Source organism: Scyliorhinus canicula, chromosome 18, assembly GCF_902713615.1.
Source record: "Scyliorhinus canicula chromosome 18, sScyCan1.1, whole genome shotgun sequence".
Classification (NCBI taxonomy): domain Eukaryota; kingdom Metazoa; phylum Chordata; class Chondrichthyes; order Carcharhiniformes; family Scyliorhinidae; genus Scyliorhinus; species Scyliorhinus canicula.
Window position 1 is genome coordinate 40,531,459 of NC_052163.1, and position 22,414 is coordinate 40,553,872.

The 22,414-nt window shown below is 44.5% G+C and overlaps 1 protein-coding gene across 1 annotated transcript in view; it reads left to right on the forward strand.

The window, feature by feature from the left end:
* xylt2 (xylosyltransferase II) overlaps positions 1-22,414 on the forward strand; it is a 141,138-nt gene that overhangs the window by 38,548 nt on the left and 80,176 nt on the right. The window contains exon 2 of the mRNA XM_038778388.1: positions 14,089-14,548. Within this exon, the coding sequence (XP_038634316.1) occupies positions 14,089-14,548 (460 nt within the window). The remainder of the gene's footprint in view (positions 1-14,088; positions 14,549-22,414) is intronic.

Sequence of the window (22,414 nt, forward strand, 5' to 3'; positions counted from 1 at the left end):
GTGGTACTCCACTGGTTACAGGTTGCCAATCTATAAAAGATCCATTTATCCCTACTCTGCCTCCTGTCAGCCAACCAATCCTTTATCCATCCTAATATGTTGCCATTGATGTGGTACCTTATTAATTTATTTGATATCAATAGCATTGTTGAGAATCTGGAGGCAGTTTCGCCAGCACTTCAGGTTGCGGGCAGGGTCAAGGGAAATGCTGATTCAGGGAATCATAGATTTGAGCCAGGGAAGTGGGATGGGAATTTTCAGAGACGGGCGGAGAAGGGAGTTAGGGCACTAAAGGATTTGTTTCTAGGGGGTCGGTTTGCAGGATTTACGGTGCTGGGAGCGAAGTATGGGCTGGAGCAGAGGGAAATGTTTAGGTACATGCAGGTTTGAGACTTTGCCAAGAAGGAGATACAGAGCTTCCTGGTGGAGCCGGCCTCCACATGTCTGGAGGAGGTGCTGATGACAGGGGGACTGGAGAAGGTGCTGGTGCCAGTGGCTTACGGGGTTATTTTGGAACAGAAGACGGCACCGCTGGAAGGGATCAAAGCAAAGTGGAAGGAAGAGTTGAGCGAGGGAATGGAGGAGGGATTCTGGTGTGAGATGCTCCGGAAAGTGAATGCCTCCACCTCGTGTGCGAGGATGGGCTGATACAATTGAAGGTGGTTATATAGAGCACACGTCACAAACATAGAAAAATACAGCACAGAACAGGACCTTCGGCCCACAATGTTGTGCCAAACTTTTGTCCCAGATTAAGAACAAATTAACCTACACCCCATCATTCCACTGTAAACCATGTATCTATCCAATAGCCGCTTGAAGGTCCCCAATGTTTCCGACTGAACTACTTCCACAGGCAGTGCATTCCATGCCCCCACTACTCTCTGGATGGTAACCTGTTTAAGATTGATGTTTGTACCCCTCAAATTCCACACCAGATGTAATTCTCCATTTGAGAATTGGTTTTAAAAAAAACATTATCCACTCCGGTGAATCCTACTCTAAAAAATAATTAGAGTTCCATGTGATTTGATGAGTTTGGCATCCACAATTTGTATTCGTAAGGCACTCTCCCAACACAGCCCTCTGACCATCTCTATACCCAACATCCACCTCATTCTTCATCAAACCGGTTCTCCCTATCAACAGTTCTGTCAGTTATCTCAGTCACTCTCCTTGATCCCCTCCCATTCTGTCCTACCAGTTCAGCTAATATCAGTGTGCAATTGACATCAAACTTCAGCTCTTGAACCCCAATGGCATGCCAATCACCATCTGTCCAACAGGTTATGAATGTGCCAGAACTTTCTTCAGTTTAACATTAAGCCATTCAGTTCAGCTAGTCTTAGAACATTACACCTTTAAGTCTCTGATCCCTTCCCACCTCTCATTCAGGCTGAATCGGGGAGTATGCAATGCTGCAGTCATATGGCCTCACCCAAGCTCAGGCTCAAATCTGGCCCATCAAGACTGCCTCCGTCCATCTCTGTGCCATCTTCTGCCCAAGCTTGGATCTCACTCTCAATGCAACCAAACTCCAAAAGTAATTTCTCAAAATATTAAACTCCACTCTACACAAACTGCTACTTACCCAGAACTGGGTCACTTGTATCCTTAACCCATTAACTGCTGCACACTAACCACCATTATCCTCACCAGCCTCCTAATGGCTGTTTAAACTTTCATTCCTCTATCAATTTTCAGAATTGTTACAGTGCAGGAGGTGGCCATTCGGTGCATTGTGTCAGCACAAACTCTCCAAACGAACGACTCAGAGTGCCATTCTCCTCTGAACCTGCACATTCGTCCTTTTCAGATTACAGTCTAATTCCCTTCTAAATGCTTCAATTGAACCTGCTGCCACCACCTGTGTAAAATTCATCCTAAAATAATTTCTTTGATCACACTCCATCTATTTTTACAGCTGTGTCTATGTCTTCTCTCACACATTCTACTCGCTGATTGAGCATTATTTACTGCTTTTCCTTATCCCACTCCCACCACTGGGCTGGACATTGTTCCTCACACGATTCCAAACAAAAATACTAAGAACCTGTGTTTCAAGTATTCCTACAGGGATTTGAGACACTCTCGCTGGTAACATCAGCAGGATTCTTAACACCAACCTCCATTTCATTTTGATCTCTTCCAATCAAACCATGTTGATATGTTTTGGTCCTGTCCAAAGCTGGAGGATTACTGGAGGTTTCTTTTTAGGGTAATGTCGAAGGTGGTGCACATGAAACTTGACCCAGGCCCTCTGGAGGTCATATTCGGGGTGTTGGATCAGCCAGGATTGGAAGTGGGTGCAGAGGCTAATGTTGTAGCCTTCACCTTGTTGATCGCCCGAAGGCGGATCCTGTTGGGACCTCCACCCTGGCGTGGTGGGGGTACCTGCTGGAATTCTTTGAGATGGTGAAGTTTGAACTGAGGGGAACAATGGAGGGGTTCTACAATTCATGGGCGTTATTCATTATGCACTTTCAAGAATTGGATGACATCGAACATTGAGGGGGGGGGGGGACGGGACTGTGTACGTTGATGGTGACAATGGGTATTTCCGGATTTCTTTAGTATTTGATGTTTGTGTTGACATTTGGGTCGTTGTTTGGGGGTTGGTGGGAGGATGGGATTGTTGTTGATAAGGGTATTGACATTGTATTTGTTACCATTGATTGCTTGTTGGTGGGTGTAAATTTTGAAGAAAACGGGAAAAAGGAGAATAAAAATATATATTTTTAAAAATTCTTTGATATCCTAGGGGCAGCACAGTGGTGCAGTGGTTAGCACTGCTGCCTCACGGCGCCGAGGTGCCAGGTTTGATCCTGGCTCTGAGCCACTGTCCATGTGGAATTTGCACATTCTCCCCGTGTCTGCGTGGGTTTCTCCCCCACAACCCAAAGATGTGCAGGGTAGGTGGATTGGCCACACTAAATTGCCCCTCAATTGGAAAAAAAGAATTGGGTACTCTCAATTTATTTATTTTTAAAATTCTTTGATATCCTGCTATAACCTCCATAATGATGGTTTCTAGCACATCTCCTCTGACGGACTCCAGGCAACTGAGAATTTTTCGAAAGGTTTAAGATTAGGTTTCAGTCTTGTCAGTAGCTCAAGTTTGTGCCCAACCTTTGACTTGCTCCTGAAATGTAAATAATGGAAGATGGTTTGGGAAAGTAGCCACACATCAATATTAAATACATAACTAGTCTCTGACAATGGCATAAGATGTTCAATATTTAACATGTTGTCCTTGGGTTGAACGGGTTCTGCATTAAACAGCAACGAGATGAGTGTCCATTGTGCTGGCCAGAACAAAATGCAGTCTGTAATTGTGGCCTAACCAGACCTTTATAAAGGTTCAGCATAACCTCCCTGCTTTTGTACTCAATAGAGATAAACCCCAAGATCCCATATGCTTTGGTAACTGCTCTCTTCATACTTGGAGCGGTTAAGTCTATTTTCTTTGGAGAAAAAAAGGCTGAGAGCATATGCACAGGGTAAATAGTGAGAAACTGTTCCCTCTCGAGTACATCATGAACTAGAGGGCACAGATTCAAAATAATAGGCGGATGGTGTAGAAGCTTCCACCGGGAAGCTCTGTATCTCCTTCTTGGCAGTGATGGGAGGAAATTATTTTTCATCCAGAAGGTGGTTGAAATCTGGAATAGACTTCCTGAGAAGGTGATGGACACTGGTTCGATTGACGCATTCAAGAGGGAAATGGATTGCTATCTGAAAAGAAAGAATGTGCAAGATTACGGAGATACGGCAAGGGAGTGGGACTAGGTAGAATTGTCGTTCAGAGAGCCAGTGCAGACTGGATGGCCTCCTGTGATGTAAAGATTTTGGGTTATGTGCTGATGTCTTCAATGATCTATGCATGTGCACCCTGAAGTCTCCCTGTCCTTGCACACAAACGGTGTCACTATGTCTATTGTCTCTCTCTCTCTATCCCTTCTGGCAGAATGCATCTCATACTTCTCTGTTTTAAAATCCATCTGCCACTTGACTGCCCATCTGCTGCCCAACTAGGTCCTTTGCATTCAATAAGTATCATCCTCACTCTTTGCCACTCCAAAGGTTTGGTATCATTCGCAAGTTTTGAAATTTTGCTCTGTACTCCAAAAGCCAAGTCATTTATAAAATATATATAAAAAGTTGGTCACAGAGGTTTACAGCATGAAAATGTGCCCGTTAGCCCAACTTGCCCCAGCCACCCAATTTTTACCACTAAGCTAGTCCCACTTGCCCCCATTTGGTCCATATGCCTCTATACCCATCTTTCCCATTTAACTGTCTAAATGCTTTTTAAAAGACAAAATTGTACCCGCCTCTACTACTGTCTCTGGCAACTCGTTCCAGACACTCACCACCCTCTGTGTGAAAAAATTGTCCTTCTGGACCCTTTTGTATCTCTCCCCCCTTACCGTAAACCTATGCCCTCTAGTTTTAGACTCTCCTACCATTGGGAAAAGATGTATCTACCTTTTCTATGCCTCACATTACTTTATAGACCTCTATAAGATCACCCTGAAGCCTCCTACGCTCCAGGGGAAAAAAGTCCCAGTCTATCCAGCCTCTCCTTCTAACTCAAACCAACGAGTCCCGGTAGCATCCTAGTAAATCTCTTCTGCACTCTTTTTAGTTTTATAATATCCTTTCTATAATAGGGTGACCAGAACTGGACACACCGAGTACTGAGGAAGAGGAATCTTCCCAGGGGAACACCATTTGAAAAATAACTATTGGAAGGGCCATTTAGACTCATAGGGTTAATGATTGTCTCTCCGCACTGATGCTGCCAGACATGCTGAGTTTATCCAGCATTTTCTATTTTTATTTCAGATTTCCAGCATCCGCCGTATTTTGCTTTTATTTACCACAATTCACTGTGTCCAGCGTCACCATAGTCAGGCGGGAGCCATGCTTAATTGACTAAAATTCACTAAACTCTGGGGTGGTCCTGGCAGATTGGAAATTAGCAAACGTGACACCACTGTTTTTAAAAAAAGGAGATAGGCAGAAAGTGGGTAATTATAGGCCAGTTAACTTAACTTTCGTAGTAGGGAAGAAATAGCGAGGCATCTGGATGGAAATTGTCCCATTGGAGATTCGCAGCATGGGTTCATAAAGGGCAGGTCGTGCCTAACTAATTTAGTGGAATTTTTTGAGTACATTACCAGTGCGGTAGACAACGGGGGGGCCAATGGATGTGGTATATTTGGATTTCCAGAAAGCTTTTGACAAAGTGCCACACAAAAGGTTTCAGCATAAGATAAAGGTGCATGGCGTTAAGGGTAACGTAGTAGCATGGATAGAGGATTGGTTAATTAATAGAAAGCAAAGAGTGGGGATTAATGGGTGTTTTTCTGGTTGGCAATCAGTAGCTAGTGGTGTCCCTCGGGGATCAGTGTTGGACCCACAATTGTTCACAATTTACATAGATGATTTGGAGTTGGGGACCAAGTGCAATGTGTCCAAGTTTGCAGACGACACTAAGATGAGTGGTAAAGCAAAAAGTGCAGTGGATACTGGAAGTATGCAGAGGGATTTGGATAGTTTAAGTGAATGGGCTAGGGTCTGGCAGATGGAATGCAATGTTGACAAATGTGAGGTTATCCATTTTGGTAGGAATAACAGCCAAAGGGATTATTATTTAAATGATAAAATATTAGAACATGCTGCTGTGCCGAGGGACCTGCGTGTCATAGTGCATGAGTCGCAAAAAGTTGGTATAAAGGTGCAACAGGTGATTGCTAGAGGGATGGAATTTAAGACTAGGAAGGTTATGCTGCAACTGTGTAAGATGTTAGTGAGACCACACCTGGAGTATTGTGTTCAGTTTTGGTCTCCTTACCTGAGGAAGGACGTACTGGTGCTGGAGGCTGTGGAGAGGAGATTCACTAGGTTAATCCCAGAGTTGAGGGGGTTGGATTACGAGGAGAGGTTGAGTAGACTGGGACTGTACTCGTTGGAATTTGGAAAGATGTGGGGGGATCTTGTAGAAACATATAAAATTATGAAGGGAATAGATAGGATAGATGCGGGGAGGTTGTTTCCACTGGCGGGCAAAAGCACAACTAGGGGACATAGCCTCAAAATAAAGGGAAGTAGATTTAGGACTGGGTTTAGGAGGAACTTCTTCACCCAAAGGGTTGTGAATCTAGAATTCCCTGCCCAGTGAAACAGTTGAGGCTCCTTCATTAAATGTTTTCAAGATAAGGATAGTTCGTTTTTTGAAGAATAAAGGGATTAAGGGTTATGGTGTTCGGGCGGGAAAGTGGAGCTGAGTCCACAAAAGATCAGCCATGATCTCATAGAATGGCGGAGCAGGCTCAAAGGGCCAGGTGGCCTACTCCTGCTCCTTGTTCTTATGTTATGCTGCTGGCCAGGGTGACTTCGGCGATGGATGGGGGGACTTGGGGGGGAGGAGGGGGGTGTCCAGGAGGGCACTATCTGGCAGGTCGAGTCCACGCACGGCCGGTGCCATGATGTACGGCGTGACCGCTGTTTTCAGTTTTTAAAACCTGGTTTTTAAAAATTCAAGTTGACGCTGACCCTCCTTTTCCATGAGCTACAATTTTGTTAGCCAGCCTTTATGTAGTATTTTGTTGAATGCTTTCTTAAAATCCATGGACAACATTATTGCTTTTCCTTTATTAACTTTCTCTGTTACTGCATCAAAAAAAGTGAGATTAGTCATGCAGGATCTGCTTTTTACAAACCCATGCAAGCTGTCGTTAATTAACTCTAAGCTTTGCAAGTATGTGTTGACCTTTTTCCATTTATCGCTTCTAAAATTTTGTCCACCGCTGATTTTAAAGCAAGCAACCAACCTGACGTTGCCAGCAATGCTCTTATAGCCTTTCTGGAATAAGAAATCCTGGAAAGATTAGGAGATTATGGCAAGCCCTATCTCCACCCCCAATTCCTGTAGCAATCTGTGATGCAAGCCACCTAGGCCAGATGATTTATTAACTCTTAAACCGTAGCTTCCTGCCTTTCATTTCTCACCCCATCCATTATTTCTACCATCTTTGCTTCGATTGATATTGTTGGATTCCTCTTCCTCACTAAATCCTGGCACAAAGTATTTATTCAGTATTCTATTGTTGCATTGTGCCTTTCAGATTACAGAATCCTGACAGTTCAGTGGAGGCCATTCGGTCCATCAATTCAGCACCTACCATATGAAAGAGCACTCTATCTAGGCTCACTCCCCCATCCTATCCTCGTTAAACCCATGCATTGATCATGGCCAATCCACCTAACCCGCACACCTTTGGATTGTGGGAGGAAACCCACGCAAATACGGGGAGAACGTGCACACACAGGCAGTCTTCCAAGGCCGGAATCGAACCCGGGTCCCTGGCGCTGTGAGGCAGCAGCCTTTTATAAAATTATTTAATGTGATGTTGGCAGCAATGGCCAGGCTGGGGTTTGTTGTCCATTCCTAAATGACATTGAACCAAACTACTTATCAAATAATTTCAGAGGACCATTCCGAGTCAGTCGCATTGCTGAGGGTTTTGATTCTTTTGTAGGCCAGACTAGGTAAGGATGGTAAGAATAAATTTTTTGTACCAGGTAAGAATGGCAAGTTTTCTTCCCTAAAGGACATTAGTGAACTAGATTTTTTTTTTTTAAAACAAAAATTTACATTTGGGGCGGGATGTTCCCGTACCCGGCGGGACAGAGTGGCGTGAACCACTCCGGCATCGGCCCGCCCAAAAGTGCGGAATCCTCCACACCTGCAGGGGCTAGGCCGGCGCCGGAGTGGTTTGCACCCCTCCGGCCAGCGTGGAAGGCCTTTGGTGCCACGCCAGCTGGGGCCGAATGGAGTCCGCTAGCCGGCGCGGGTCCGCACATGCGCGGGAGCGTCAGCGGCTGCTGACGTCATCCCTGCGCATGCGCAGTGGGGTTCACCTAGGCGTTGGCCATCGCGGAGGCTGACATGGCCGACGCATAGGAAAAGAGTGCCCCCATGACACAGGCCCGTCTGCGGATCGGTGGGCCCCGATCGCGGGCCAGGCCACCGTGGGGGCACCCCACCGGGGCCAGATCTCCCCCCCCGCACGACCTGGTCTAATTTACGCTGGCGGGACTGGCAAAGAACCAGTGGGACTTCGGCCCATTGCGGGTGGAGAATGGCTGGGGGGGGGGGGGGGGGGGGGGGCGCGCGCTGTGAGCGGCCGCCGACCGGCGAGATCCCACCCCGCCGAATCTCCGGTGCCAGAGAATTTGGCAGCCGGCGGGGGCGGGATTCACGGCGCCCTCCCCCGGGGCGATTCTCCGACTCGGCAGGAGGGTCAGAGAATCCCGCCCAAGGTTTCAATGGCCACAATTACTGAGACTAGCTTTTCAACTCCAGATTATTAATTGAATTTATATTCCACCTGCTGCTGTGATGGGATTTGAACCCTTGACCCAGAGCATTACCCTGGGTCTCTGAATTACTAGTCCAGTGGCATTACCACTACAGCACTGTCTCCCTTTTTGTCCCCAGTAGGACTCACTCCAACTCTTAATATCCACAATTTACATGCCAATTCCAACTCTTTCTATCTGCTACTTACATGCCAATAAAATATTTTAGGGTTTACTTTCATGTTAACCACCATATATTTGCATAGTCTCTCTTTGTCAGTCTTATTTTCCTCTTCACTTTACCCCTCAACCTATGTATTTAACCTGGTTCTCACATGAAGAATTCCCATGATGTATCATGACGCCCTAGGAATCCTAATTTGGTTCCCCTACTCTTTGTCATCACTTAAAGTACCTAGCCTGCCTGGAAGATTATCTCCTTATCATCCATTTTTCCATCTCACATTTTCCCATCCGTATTTGGTTCCATTTGGCCATGGATAGATCCCATCTCATCCCATTAAAATTAGCTAGATTCTAGTTTTGACCGTCTACATTGTTCCTACTTTTCCGAATTACTGGTCTAAATAATATATTAACACTCTTACCCAAGATTTGGGTTGGAATCTTAGCTAAAGGTCAAATAGTATGCCAAATGCGTCAACAGATTGGTTCAGCCTGAGACGGTAACTGGAATATAAAAGATAGCAGATATGTGCAACTATTGTTTTCTAGGGTGGCATGGTGACACTGTCGCCTCTCGGCTCCAGGGATCTGTTTTGATTCCGATCTTGGGTGACTATCTGTATGGAGTTTGCACATCCTCACCACGTCTGCGTGGGTTCCCTCCAGGCTTTCCGGTTTCCTCCCACAGTCAAAAGATGTGCAAGTTAGGTGGATTGACCATGCTAAATTACCCCATAGTGTCCAAAAGGTTATAATAATCTTAATTAGTGTCACAATTAGGCTTACATTAACACTGCACTCAAGTAACTGTGAAAATACCCTAGTCACCACACTCTGGGGCATGTTCGGGTACAGTGAGGGAGAAATGTCCAATTCACCTTACAAGCGTGTCTTTTGGAACCTGTGGGAGGAAACAAGAGCACCCAGCTGAAACCCATGCAGATGCAGGGAGAATGTGGAGACTCTGCAGAAACAGTGACCCAAGTTGGGAATTCAACCAGGTCACTGGTGCAGTGAAGCAACAGTGCTAACCACTGTGCTACCATGCCGGATGGAGGTGTGGGCCCAGGTTAGGGTGTTCTTTTGGAGGGCTGGTGCAGACCTGATGAGCTGAAGGCCATCTTTTGCATTGTAGGGATTCTATGACCATTCCCCAGGGAGCATTAATGGAGCTTGTGATATCACAGTGTGTAGAACATCCTTAAACCCCCCCCCCCCCCCCCCCCCCTCAGCAGTGCAGGAGCATTCTGTAACAGGAGTTACAGGTTTTTGAACACAATGATCTTCGTTGCTGATTTGCAGCTGAGATTCCTTGTCTGAATGCAGAATATTTGGCAATTAACATGGTAAAAGAAAACAAGAAAGTACCCAGTAAGAGCAGGTATATAGCTTGCACGTCTTGATGCCATTGCTCACCGTGACTGACCTTCTACCTCAACTCCAACTTTTCGCACTACCTTCATAGCCCTTGATTCCCATTTAGTGCCCCTTCTGTTGACTCCCGTCTGAAATCTTTTCATTAACTGAGCATTCAGACCATCTAGGGAGTGAATTGCACAGTTCGACAACCTCTTATCCTGAGGACTTTCAAACATAAAACAGAAAAACCTGTTAGTTACACACTGACTGGCAGTAAATGTGTTTGCACAGGAACGAGGGTGAGATTTAGCATTGCGGTTGTCAGAGACGGAGGCTGATATTTTCATTGAAATTCCTGCCTGAAGTGAATGGACCTTTGGCTGGTGTTAGATCCAGACAGAGCGACCATATAGAAGCAATTATGAAAGCTAACGAAGGGCAGCAGTGGTGGCAAAGTGGTTAGCACTGCTGCCTCACAGCGCCGAGGTCCCAAGTCCGATCCCGGCACTGTCCGTGTGGTGTTTACACATTCTCCCCATGTTTGCGTGTGTTTTGCCTCCACAACCCAAAGATGTGCAGGGTAGGTGGATTGGCCACGCTAAATTGCCCCTTAATTGGAAAAAACATATTGGTAACTCTAAATTTATTTTAAAAAATGAAAGCTAACAAAAAGTTTTAATCACATGATAAACTACAATTTACAACTCCACTCTACGGAGGGTCTCCTGCCCCCACCCATCCAGGTCGGGGTTTCTATGTCCAGTTGGCTTCCCTTGTTAAGGGGAAGTCCCGCATCCTTAACGGGGAAGCTCTTATTCTTCCAAGGTCTCGGAGAACCTGACTCCACATCCCATAAGTTCCATGAGGGCTACCACACTCTTTTGCCATCCCCCAGCCCCCTCCAAAATTCTGGAACGGCATTCACCGTGATGGGTTGTCGGGTAGGACTCCTGGTCCTTTCGCCCTGGGTTGGCACTTGGGTATATTTTGTGCGGGTCCCAGCGACATGTAACACATGGGAAACGGTCGTTTTCAAGCTGAGCGCCTAAACAGCACAACCTCCGGTGGGCTGGTATCCATGCCCTGGTCCTCGGCAGCCACAGATGGTTTGTCTCCATATCGGAGATGGAATCGGAGTCCTCCACATCTAACATCTGTGTCCTGGGGCTCTTGGACTGTACCGTGCCAAAGGTGGTGGAGATGGCAGCAATGATGCTGGTTCATCGGAACAAGGGTCAACCAATGCCGGAGCATGGCTGCGGAGGTGATCTACTTGCCTATTCGATTTTTGACCCTGCGCCCGTACCACGTATGACACTGGCCTGTCAGTTTTAGTACAACGCCCGAAACCCACATTACTCAGCTGCCGAAATTTCAGACATGCACCGCATTGCTGGGCAAAAAACGCCAAAGTGGTGTATGCCTGCCAGAGTCCGATTCTGACTGTTCTTGCCCGCAGCGGTCCTGCCTGCCAATGTACGGCAATACAAGGCCACCTCCGTGGTAGTGTAGCCCTGTACCAGAAGACGAAATAGGGCAGATGCGTCTTGCGGGATCCCGTAGTCTGTTTCTGCATCCCCCACTTGAATGTCTGGACTGCCCCTTGACCAAACGGGTGGTATGGTGCGGACGTGGCAAATCCCATTTGTCCGTAAAAAGGTCCCGAATTCTGCACTGGTAAACGCTGTCCCATTGTCTAAGATGAAGTCATCAGGCGTGCCTGTTAAACATGCTTAACTTCTATCAGAGCCTTTTGATTGTGGCCTCGGAGGTTGCCGAAAACATTTCAGTGAATATCCATCCATTTTGACTGGGTGTTGACCAGGATCATAAACATCGATCCCTGGAAAGGGCTGGCAAAATCGATGTGAAACCGAAACTAAGATTGCCCTGGTCATTCCCAAGGGTGAAGAGGTGCTGCCGGTGGAAACATCTGGTGCTCCTGTCAGAGGCTACACTCCTGGGCGGGTTTCTCAATTTTGATGCCGGTACCTGGCCACCATATGTAGCTGCGGGGCAGCAATTTCATTTTTGATACCCCAGGGTAACTGTTATGGAGATCCCCAAAATGGGCCCAACAGGGTCACAAGCATCATGATGAAATCCCATAATAGTTTATGAATCCAAGGAATGAACCTAGTTCATTCGGCCCGTCTGGATCGGGGGCCTGCTGAATTACCCTTACCTTGTCTTCGACTGGGTGAAGGCCGTTTCGGTCCCTACGTTATCCGAAGCATGTAACCTCCCGGGCATGGAGCACACACTTCTCCTCTGGGTCTAACCCCAGTGGCTGCAAAATGGCCGAGATCGGGTAGTCAGATATGCAGAGCGCGACTTGTATTGGTGCTACCCTCAGTTCAACGAAGCAATTTAGCTGTTTGCATTTGGCGCCATCTTGTCCACAATAACAGCCTCGTAACAGCCTCCCCGAACAGGCGCCGGATTGTGGCGACTAGGGGCTTTTCACAGTAACTTCATTTGAAGCCTACTCGTGACAATAAGCGATTTTCATTTCATAAATGTCTGAGCTCGGGGAGGGTAGCCATACTTGGCGAGTCAGCGGGAGAGGGGCCATCTCTCAGGCGCCTCTCACTACGGTCCTGGCAGCCATATGTGTTGTGGTCTGTGTCGGAGGAAAATGCCTGTCTACCATCCTGTCTCCTCTGGCGCAGTCTGGCTCTCGGCGGTTACGCCCCCAAGGTCGGGGTTTGGAATAATCTGACCAAGAAGGCATTTTTCTGTGGTTGGTTGAACGCCCTGCTTTGAGACCCTCCATGCCCTGCATCCCCTGCTCGGCTTGTTCTGCGCACTCACGGGATAGAGCTGTTTCAATTGCCCTCCAAGTCTATCAGTGGTTCAGCTAATAGTTTTCTCTGAGTTGCCACGTTATGGATATCACAAACCAGCCTGTCATGCAGCGCTTCCGACAGTAATGTCCAGAATTTGCAACTGTGCAAGCTTTCACAGGCATGCCAAAAAATCTGTCACTGACTATCACAGGTCTGTGCGGCACTATGGAAACAGTAACGGCAAATGAAATGGTCGCCCACCAATGCGACCAAGTCCGCGAATGATCGTGTGCCCGGTGCATCAGGCTCTTGAGCATGCTGTATGTGGCAGCCCCGCAAGCCATGAAGAGGATGATCGTCGCATGATATTGGTCTGAAAAAAATATTGCACTCTTTCCACATTATTACTATTCACCCTTACCTGCATCAATAACCTGTAACTTCCCTCTGCTTGAGTATATCTGCCCTGGGTAAAGTGTCCTCCTGAAGCCTCTGAAACAGTGGTCCTAGCCCTGAGAAACCGGCGCCGTCAGCAGCTCCACTTTATCCTCATCGCCAGTGTTAAATCCACGTAGAGCGACCACAAGGAAGCAATGATGAAAGCAACAAGTGTTTTAATCACACGATAAACAACAGTATATACACCCCCCCCAAAAAGTGTCTCCCGCCCAACCCACATCCGAGTCAGGGGTTTTTATGTCCGGTTGGCTTCCCTTGTTAAGGGAAACCTCTGCCCCCTGGGTCACAGCCTGGCAGCCCACACTCTGTGCTTCAACAGCTGGCCTATCAAATTTTCTGTTCCGCCAGTGATGTTTCCCGCCATTGGCGGGACCGGAAAATTCCAGCCAGAGTGTATTGATAATTTTAAACCTGGTTAACATTTGTGTCATTTAAGTATGAAAAATTATCTTTGAATGAAGAAATCATTAATGGATGGGCACATGCCGCAGTGCCTCCCAAACTGGACAGGGTGATTAAAAAGAAAGAGCAAGAAAGTCAGAAAGTGGGCCGAGTGAGAAGGGCAGACACGGGGATGTGAGCTTTGCGATTCCAGAGCTTGGGCCAGAATAAGTTCAGATAGGGCAAACTGTGAAAGATCTGGATTCCAACACAGTAGGTAAGAAGAAAACATTTGGAATAAAGGCAAGTGTGGATTATTTTGGTGTGATTATACGTAACCTTTCATAGAATTTTGTGCAAGACCATTGTATTTTTGAGCAATTTGAGAGATTTCTTAAAATCCCCATTAAAGATCAAAAGCAATGCTTATACCCATTAGTAGAGTGGGAATTTTTGATGTTGTGAAATGTAATGAAAATATGTAATCATGGGTTCAAATGTTGAATTCTTGACTGGATTTATAACAGTTTTTTTTTGTTCACAGAAGGGGAGAGAGAAGAGAACCAAACTGCCAGATAGCAATGAAGTGGACAGTTCTGACATTCGACATCTGGGGCCCAGTCGACGACTGGGTAGGGAGCACCCAGGCAGCACTACCAGTATACTAAGGACTAGTTTAGTCAGACGCAAGCCTGCAGTGCGGCGTAGGATGCCTCCAAGAATCCATTTAGACGATACCCTCCAAAGTGATCCATCAAGCAGCAGAAACACCAGCGATGTAAAAGGGGAGTCAAAGAATGGGGACATTGGCAGTGTGGGAGGCGCTCCTCAGCCCACCAGCAACAATTTTTCACCCAACTGTGACATCGTGGGGAAGGATGCCTTGTCTGCGTTAGCCAGGGCAAGCACTCAGCAATGTCAGAAAGAGATCACCAGTGTGGTCTGTTTACACCAGGCTGGGAAACTGATGCCACACTCTGTTCCTCGCTCCTGTCACCTTTCAGGTACAATGCAGCAATAAAATTCAATTTATTTCCACAACAGGGTGTATGAGGTCACTGTAAGCCCTTTTTCATCCAAACATTACTGTTTTTGAGATCAATACGATGAGGGATTTTCGAGCTGGGGAAGGTAACTATTTCATAAACTGACTGCCATTTTCAGTTGCTCCCTGACCAGTCAAATCTAAAGAGACCAGGAGAAATGTTCCCTGTTCAATCTCCAAGGTGCATTGAATTTAACAACAGGGGCTGTTAAGTGATTTAAAGATTAATTGTAATTAATCTCTCAATTTGTTTTTTATCGAGTTAATCGTGTATTTATCATACATTTGATAGTTACAGTTAGATATATTATTTATATTATTACCATCCGAGAAACAATCCCACATCAAAGCCCTATTTTATCTATTAACTGGCTTGCTGTGACACAAATCACTTTACAAAAAATTAATTTGCACATTAGGAATAAATTTATTATTATAACATAAACCCTGAGCTAATAAAATTAACATTTTAAAAGTTGTTCCATTTTTCCCTTATTTCTCAACCGTGCCCCTCGCCTGAGGTGTGGTGATCCTCAGGTTAAACCACCACCAGTCAGCTCTCCCCTCAAAAGGGGAAAGCAGCCTCTGGTCACCTGTGACTATGGCAACTTTACTTTTACATTCATTTCCTCTCCATTTTAAATGTACCCCTTTTCTCTAACCTTGATTGAGTTTTCTCTATTTTTCCCCTCAGTTTTTAAAAGGGAAATTCATTTTGCTTGCTGTTATTCTTTAAACACTCCTGTTTTTAGAGGTGGAATGGGATAAGGTTTAGCACAAGAGGGTGTTCATTGTCTTAAATAAAACCCAGATTTTGTAGATTAATAATGTATGACCAACATAATCTGGTCAATTTCTGACATTACAACGCTTCTCCCCCGCTGATATCGCTACTGGCTAAACTCTTCAGCAGCCAGATTACTAAATTGGTTGCGCCAACACACCGCATTAATATTTATTAGAGTGGGCATCCTGTCTGATCCTAACTAAAGCCCCCCTTCGTCGTTGAATCATTCTCCTCATTGGTACAAACTGCAGAGTTGAATAATGTGTCAGAAATCAAAATCCTCTGATATAATTAACACAAGCCATGGTCAGATACTATCAATGTGAGAGCAATAACAACTTATATTTATGTAGGACCTCTAACCTAACAAAATGTCCCATGGCACTTTACAGGAACTGTACAAGGTATGATTCTGAACCACATAAGGAAATAATAGTTCAGATGACCACAAGCTTGGTTAAAGGTAGTTTTTAAAGTGTCTCAAAGAAGGAAAGCGAGTTATAGATGCAAAGAGTTGTAATGAGGGAATTCCAGACCTTGGGGCTTTGGTAACTGAAGGCACAGCCACCACTAGTGCAGTAATTACAATTGGAAATTCACAAGAAGCTGGAATTAAAATAATACAAGACATGCTGGAGGGTTGAAGGAAATTACAGAGATAGGGATAGGCAAGACCATGGAAGGATTTGGAAATAAAGGTGAGAATTTTAAAATCAGGATGTTGCTTTACTGGGAGCCAGTGTAGGTCAACAAGCATCGGGGTGAAAATCTTTTGTGTGTTCAAGACTGAGAGCGATAGGTTTCTACAAATTAAATTACAGAGACAGTGCAGGAAAATGTGTTGAGATGGAAGATCAGCTATGATCTTGGACTTGAAGGGCTGAATGGCCTACTCGTGCTCCTATTTTTTATGTTCTTGGAAGGGATTGGGATTTACTGTAAATTAAGTCGAGGGCAATCAAGGGCAGCAGAGTTTTGAATGACCTCAAGTTTACGAGGGGTACAATATGGGAGACCAGCCATGAGTCCATCAGCTTACTCCAGTCCAGAGGTTAATACATGGGGGCAGTGGGTGAATTCGCTGCCAACAGCCATGAAAAATCAATGACCAGTGGTAAATGAGAGAAAGGTCACCTCTGTATATAAGCGAGACAGAATCTGTGAGGAGCTGCTGCTCCAATCACCGATTCTGTCTCTCCCATGCTCACTGTCCCAGCTACTCCAATCACAGATTCCCTCTCTCCCACTCTTGGTGCTTCTCAAGGAGAGAAGGAATCTATGATTTGAGGAGTTGAAGCAGTTAAATCTGGCTGATAGGCTGAACTCGAACCCGGGTAAAAGCGAGCAGGATAGCAAGAAGCCGCGGGAGACCTCACTCATTGATACGCATCCAAGGTCAGCAACTGTTCGTGCTCCAGTTGGGACCTGGCTCAGGAGATGGAAGTAGCAACAACAGGAAGAGCAGGCACAGGCCAAGGAGATGGAGAAACGGTGGTCTGAGTGAATCCTACTGTCTTCCTTTCAAATTCTTTAAAGACACTGATACCTTGGTCTGCAAAGACCCTCTCAGGAAGAATATTGATTTTGCCCTGGACCGTGGAGCAGGAATACATTTGGAAATAGAGGTGTTGGAAGGACTTCTGCACCAAATAGCGGGAAATAATGAGTGGTTCAAGAAATAGGAAATCTCAAGGAAGTTAGTGAATCGATAGTGATTTTGTTTCCCGTAAAGCTACAGGTGAATTTGTTTTTGCTTGAAAATTTTGTTTTTATTTCCCTTTAAAAAATATTTTACTTAAATTGATTATACAAATTTATTCATTCAGCCTATGACAGGAGTTCACATAATTACTGGAATAGTTTGCAGCAAGTATGATGAATTGGATAAATATTGAAAGGAAAAAAAATGTTGAAGAGTAGACAGGAGTGGGGACTAATTTGAAGACCCTCAAAGAGCCAGCACAGGCACAATGGACTGAATGGCTTCCAGTGTTGTAACATTCTATGATTTTGGACAGGCAGCATACCTATCTGCTTCTATATTTGTGTACAGCCTTTCCATGTCTGTTACATAGAAACATAGAAAATAGGAACCGTTCATTATGATCATGGCTATCATCCAATTCAACAGCCTAATCCCGCTTTCTCTCCATATCCTTTGATCCCCTTTGCCCCAAGTATTATATTTAACTGCTTCTTGAAAACATACAATGTTTTGGCCGACAAACATACAATGTTGTGTAACAAGTATGACATTGGGGAATACTTAATGAGGTAACTGCCTCTATAAAATGGAGTATGTATTTAATGTAATGAGTGTTATTGTGCTATCTATGTATCATTAAAACATGGATGATCATGCCAGGAGGTGCATTAGCTTGGGGAAAACATCATTGAAATGTCAAGTATATGTGAATTAAATCATTTGTTATCTGATGGTTAGTTTAGTGTTGTAGAATTAATTTATCACAGTTGTACTGTTGGAAGTCGATACCTTGTTATGTTTGTCAGCACTCAATTTCAGCAGAGGTAGTGAGGGAAAGAAATTGGCAGGGCAAAACAAAAGATGTTGGAGAGTGCAAATTGCTTGCAATTATTTAAAAAATGGATTGTAGATTTGAGACTCATTCCTAATAGTTGTGCCCAGTAGTTAGAATTTTAATTTTAGAAACGGAGTATGGGAGATTTATTTCTAACAAAGTAACAATCATCTTATTTATAGATTCCAAGTTAAAACATATAATAATGTGCAGTCTGTGGCATTGTGCTACCTCATCTATCTAAAGAAAGAAACGCTAAATCATAGAATCTCTACAGTGCATAAGGAGGCCATTTGGCCCATCAAATCTGCACTGGCCCTCTGAAAGAACACCCGACCTAGGCCCACGGCCTGGCCCCATCCTGAAACCTTGCCCAACCTGTGCATCCTTTGACACTTAAGTGCAATTTAGCATGATGAATCCACCTAACCCGCACATCTCTGTGCAACCCAAATATAGGAGGTCATGTTACATTGGTAAGTTGGTGAAAATGAAAGAGCCCCTGAAAACCACAAATTAGTCCCTAAAATCAAAAAGTAGCCGTAAAATAACCCCGGTGTTGACGTTGAGCTGGACAAGGGTGAAGTTGAAGGGAGATAGAAATAGGCGGCCATACTGAAGCCTCGAATATGAGATCGGAAACTCTTCTCCGGATCAAATGTCCCGTGGCTGTGTGAACACTGCCCTAATCTTTCACTGTTGCCAGGGAAGGGGGATGGGGCCCATAGTTAGGGAATGGGGTTTGGAACAGGAACTGAAAACAATAGCTTTAGTCTTCCCAATATCTAACTGCAGGAAATTTCTGTTCATTCAGTGCTGGGTGTCTGATAAACAGTCTGGTAATGTAGCAACAATGGAGGGGTCAATAGAGAGGTCGTGAGGGAGACCTGGGCATCATCGGCATACATGTGAAAACTAACTATGGATGATGTCTCGATGGGGCAATATGTGGATGATAAATAGGAGGAGGCTAAGGATAGATCCTTGGACACCAGAGGTAAGTGTGGCAGCAGGAAAATAAGCCATTGCAAGTAATACCTTGGTTATAATTAGATGGACCTGTACAATATTTAGGCTTGGGCTGATCAGTGGCAAGTAACATTTGCACCACATGAGGTTTCAGGCTATGACTGTCTCCAGCAAAAGAGAGTCGAACCATCTCTCATTGATATTCCACAGCATTATTATCCTTGAATCACCAATATCAACTTCCAGTGTTGTTGCCATTGACCAGAAACTGAACTATGGCTACCAGGTCAGAGGCTGACTCCTCAAAGCTTGTCCACCAACAGCAAGGCACAGGTCATAAATGTGATGGAATTATCGCCACTTGTTTGCAGCAGTGCTATTCTAACAACACTTAAGAGACTTGACCATCCAGGACAAAGAGCCCACTTGATTGACGCCCCACTCACCACCTTAAACATTCACTGCCTCCACTATAGTTGCAGGAGTGTGTACCGTCTCCGAGATGCACTGCAGCAACTCACTAAGGCTCTTGACAGCACCTTCCAAACCTATGATCTCTTCCCACTCGAAGAACAAGGACAGCAAATATGCGGGAGGATCACCACTTACAAGTTCCCTGCAAGCCACATATCAACCTGACTTGGGACTAAATTGCCATTCCTCCACTAACGAGTCAAAATCCTGGAACTCCCTCCCTAACAACACGAATGGACTGTAGCGGGTCAGGAAGGTGGCCCACCACCATCTCGAGCAATTAGGGATGAGTGACAAATGCTGGCCTAGCCAGCGACACCCGCATCTGATGAACAAATAAATTTTTAAAAAGGGTTATTTGTGAAACTCAGCCAACAATGCATTGAGATAAGGGAGAGCATGGCACATGCAATTGTCTCATAAGTCGTCCTAGATCTATTGGTTCATTGTTAATGTATTTTGACCATATGGACTCGGTATGTGTTTTACGCACAACTGTGATTTGTCATATGTTCCTACCTTGCTCAACTTGGGTTGAATCCCAATCTCAATAGCTGCAAAATTCTTTCTTCCCTTTTAAAACTCAATATTAGTCTGTACTGTACCGAATTCATACAGAAACCTGTGAACAATTAATGCACCATGATATTTCACAGGAGAACATGTTCCACTGGCAGTGGGAGAGAGAAAATATGAAAAGTGAATGCAGAACGGTACATTTTTAACCTGACATGAAAATTGTGAGTTAATTAATTTTGAGCCTTTTTTAAAATCAGAAAGTGTTCACTGATACACTAGTGAGTTGCAAGAGATTCCTGAACTCAACTGAGTTGCTTGGATTCCATCCATTGCAGAATAGGAATGAATAGGATACACGGCACAGAAACAGGATATGCGGCACAGAAACAATCAGTCCATGTGGTGTTTATTCTCCACTTGAGCCTTCTCCCATCTATTATCGTCTACAACTACTATCGTAACCATCTGTTCTCTTCTCCCTCAAATGCTTCTCTACTTCTCCCTTAACTACATCTATACTATTCACGTCAACCACATCCTATGGTAGATTACACATATCAGACCTGTTTTTGCCAGAATTCAGTAGGTTAAGGGGTCATTTGATCGAAGTATTCAAGATATTAACCGGGAAAGACAGGGTAGATAAAGATAAATTATTTCCACTGGTTGGAGATTCTAAAACTAGGAGGCATAGTCTAAAAATTAAGACCAGACCGTTCAGGAGAGATGTTAGGAAGCACTTTTTTATTCCAAGGGTGGCAGAGGTTTGGAACTCCCCCACAAGCAGCAATTGAAGCTAAAACAGTTGTAAATTTTAAGTCTGAGATAGATAGATTTTTATTGAGCAAACATATATTCAGGGATATGGGCCAAAGGCAGGTATATGGAGTTAGGCCACAGATCAGCCATGATCGCATTGAATGGCGGGACAGGCTCAAGGGGCTGAATGGCCCACTCCTGTTCCTAGTGAGTTCCCCATTCTTACCTGGGGGTGAAGATCATTCTTCTGAATTCCCTATTTGATATCTTGATGACTATCTTATAATCATGGCTTCTAGTTATGCTCTTTCCCCCCAAAAAGGAAACATTCCCTTTATATCCACTGTATCAAAGTATTTCATAATTTTAAAGACTTTTATTAGGTCACTCCTCAATCTTTTTTCTTAAAAGAAGAGACTCAACTCCTAATCCTTTCCTGATTATGTATCAGGGGCTGGTTTAGCACAGGGCTAAATAGCTGGCTTTTAAAGCAGACCCAGGCAGGCCAGCAGCGCGGGTTCAATTCCCGTACCAGCCTCCCCGAAAAGGCACTGGAATGTGGAGACTCGGGGCCTTTCACAGTAACTTCATTTGAAGCCTACTTGTGAAAATAAGCGATTTTTATTTTTTTTCTTGCAAATCCTCTCTGCACCCCTCTAGTACCTCTACATCCTTTTTATAAAATTGGAACTGCAAGCAGTACTCTATTTGTGGCCCAGCCAAAGTTGGATACAGGTTTATCATAATTTCCATTTTTTTTTCCAATTCTATCCTTCTAGAACTAAAACCGTAATGCTTGGTTTGCCTTTTGATGGCTTTGCTAACCTGTGACACATTTTTTTGTGTTTGGTTTATCTGTATTCTGAGATCCCTTTGTTCCCCTACCCCACCAAGGCTTGCACTTGTAATAAACAACTACCTTTCTTCTGACCAAAATATACTACATCACATTTATTTGTGCTGAACTAAATTTGCCAATTATTTGCCCATTCTGCAAGTTTATATAGACCCCTTCTGTAATTTGTTGCAGTTCTCTGTATTGACTATTCTCTCTCTCTCTCTCTCTCCTCCCCCCCCCCCCCCCCCCCCCAACGAAAAAAAAGCTTGGTGTCATCCACAGTTTTACATTTTGATTAAGCCCCAAATTGTTAATGTAAATTGTAAACCTCTGGTTCCTGCACTGATCCTTATGGAACAACACTTCCCAACTTCTCCTACTCTAAATAACTCCCCTTTATTTCCACACGGTGTGCCATCTTGAAGCCAGCTAACAATCCATTCTGCCACTTCACTGATTCCACATCCTCTGAACTTACTCATTTGTGTATTATGAGGCACCTTATCAAAGGCCTTTTGAAATCTAGTTAAATTACATCTGTACTACCATTTTCCATGTCTACTGCAGTACCATTGTCTGCTCTCTCTGTTCCCTCCTAAAGGATTCAGTAAGATTGGTCAAGCAAGATTTTCTCTTTTCAAATCTATTCACAATTATATATTTCAACTCTCGATGGTGTTCTACTCTCTCCTTTAGTCAGGATTCCATTATGTTTTCCTACCACTGATTAGCTGACTGGTCTATATTTCCCTGAATATGTTCTGTCCCTCTTCATAAATATAGGTATTACATGACAATCCATCGGTTCTCTAGCACTACACCTCTTCCAAACACATTTAAAAAAATGCCTCTGCTATCTCATCACTAAATTATTTTAAGCTATGTGGAGGTGATCCAGTTAAACAGGGATTTTATCCTCTTGAGTTTGTTTAGTTAATT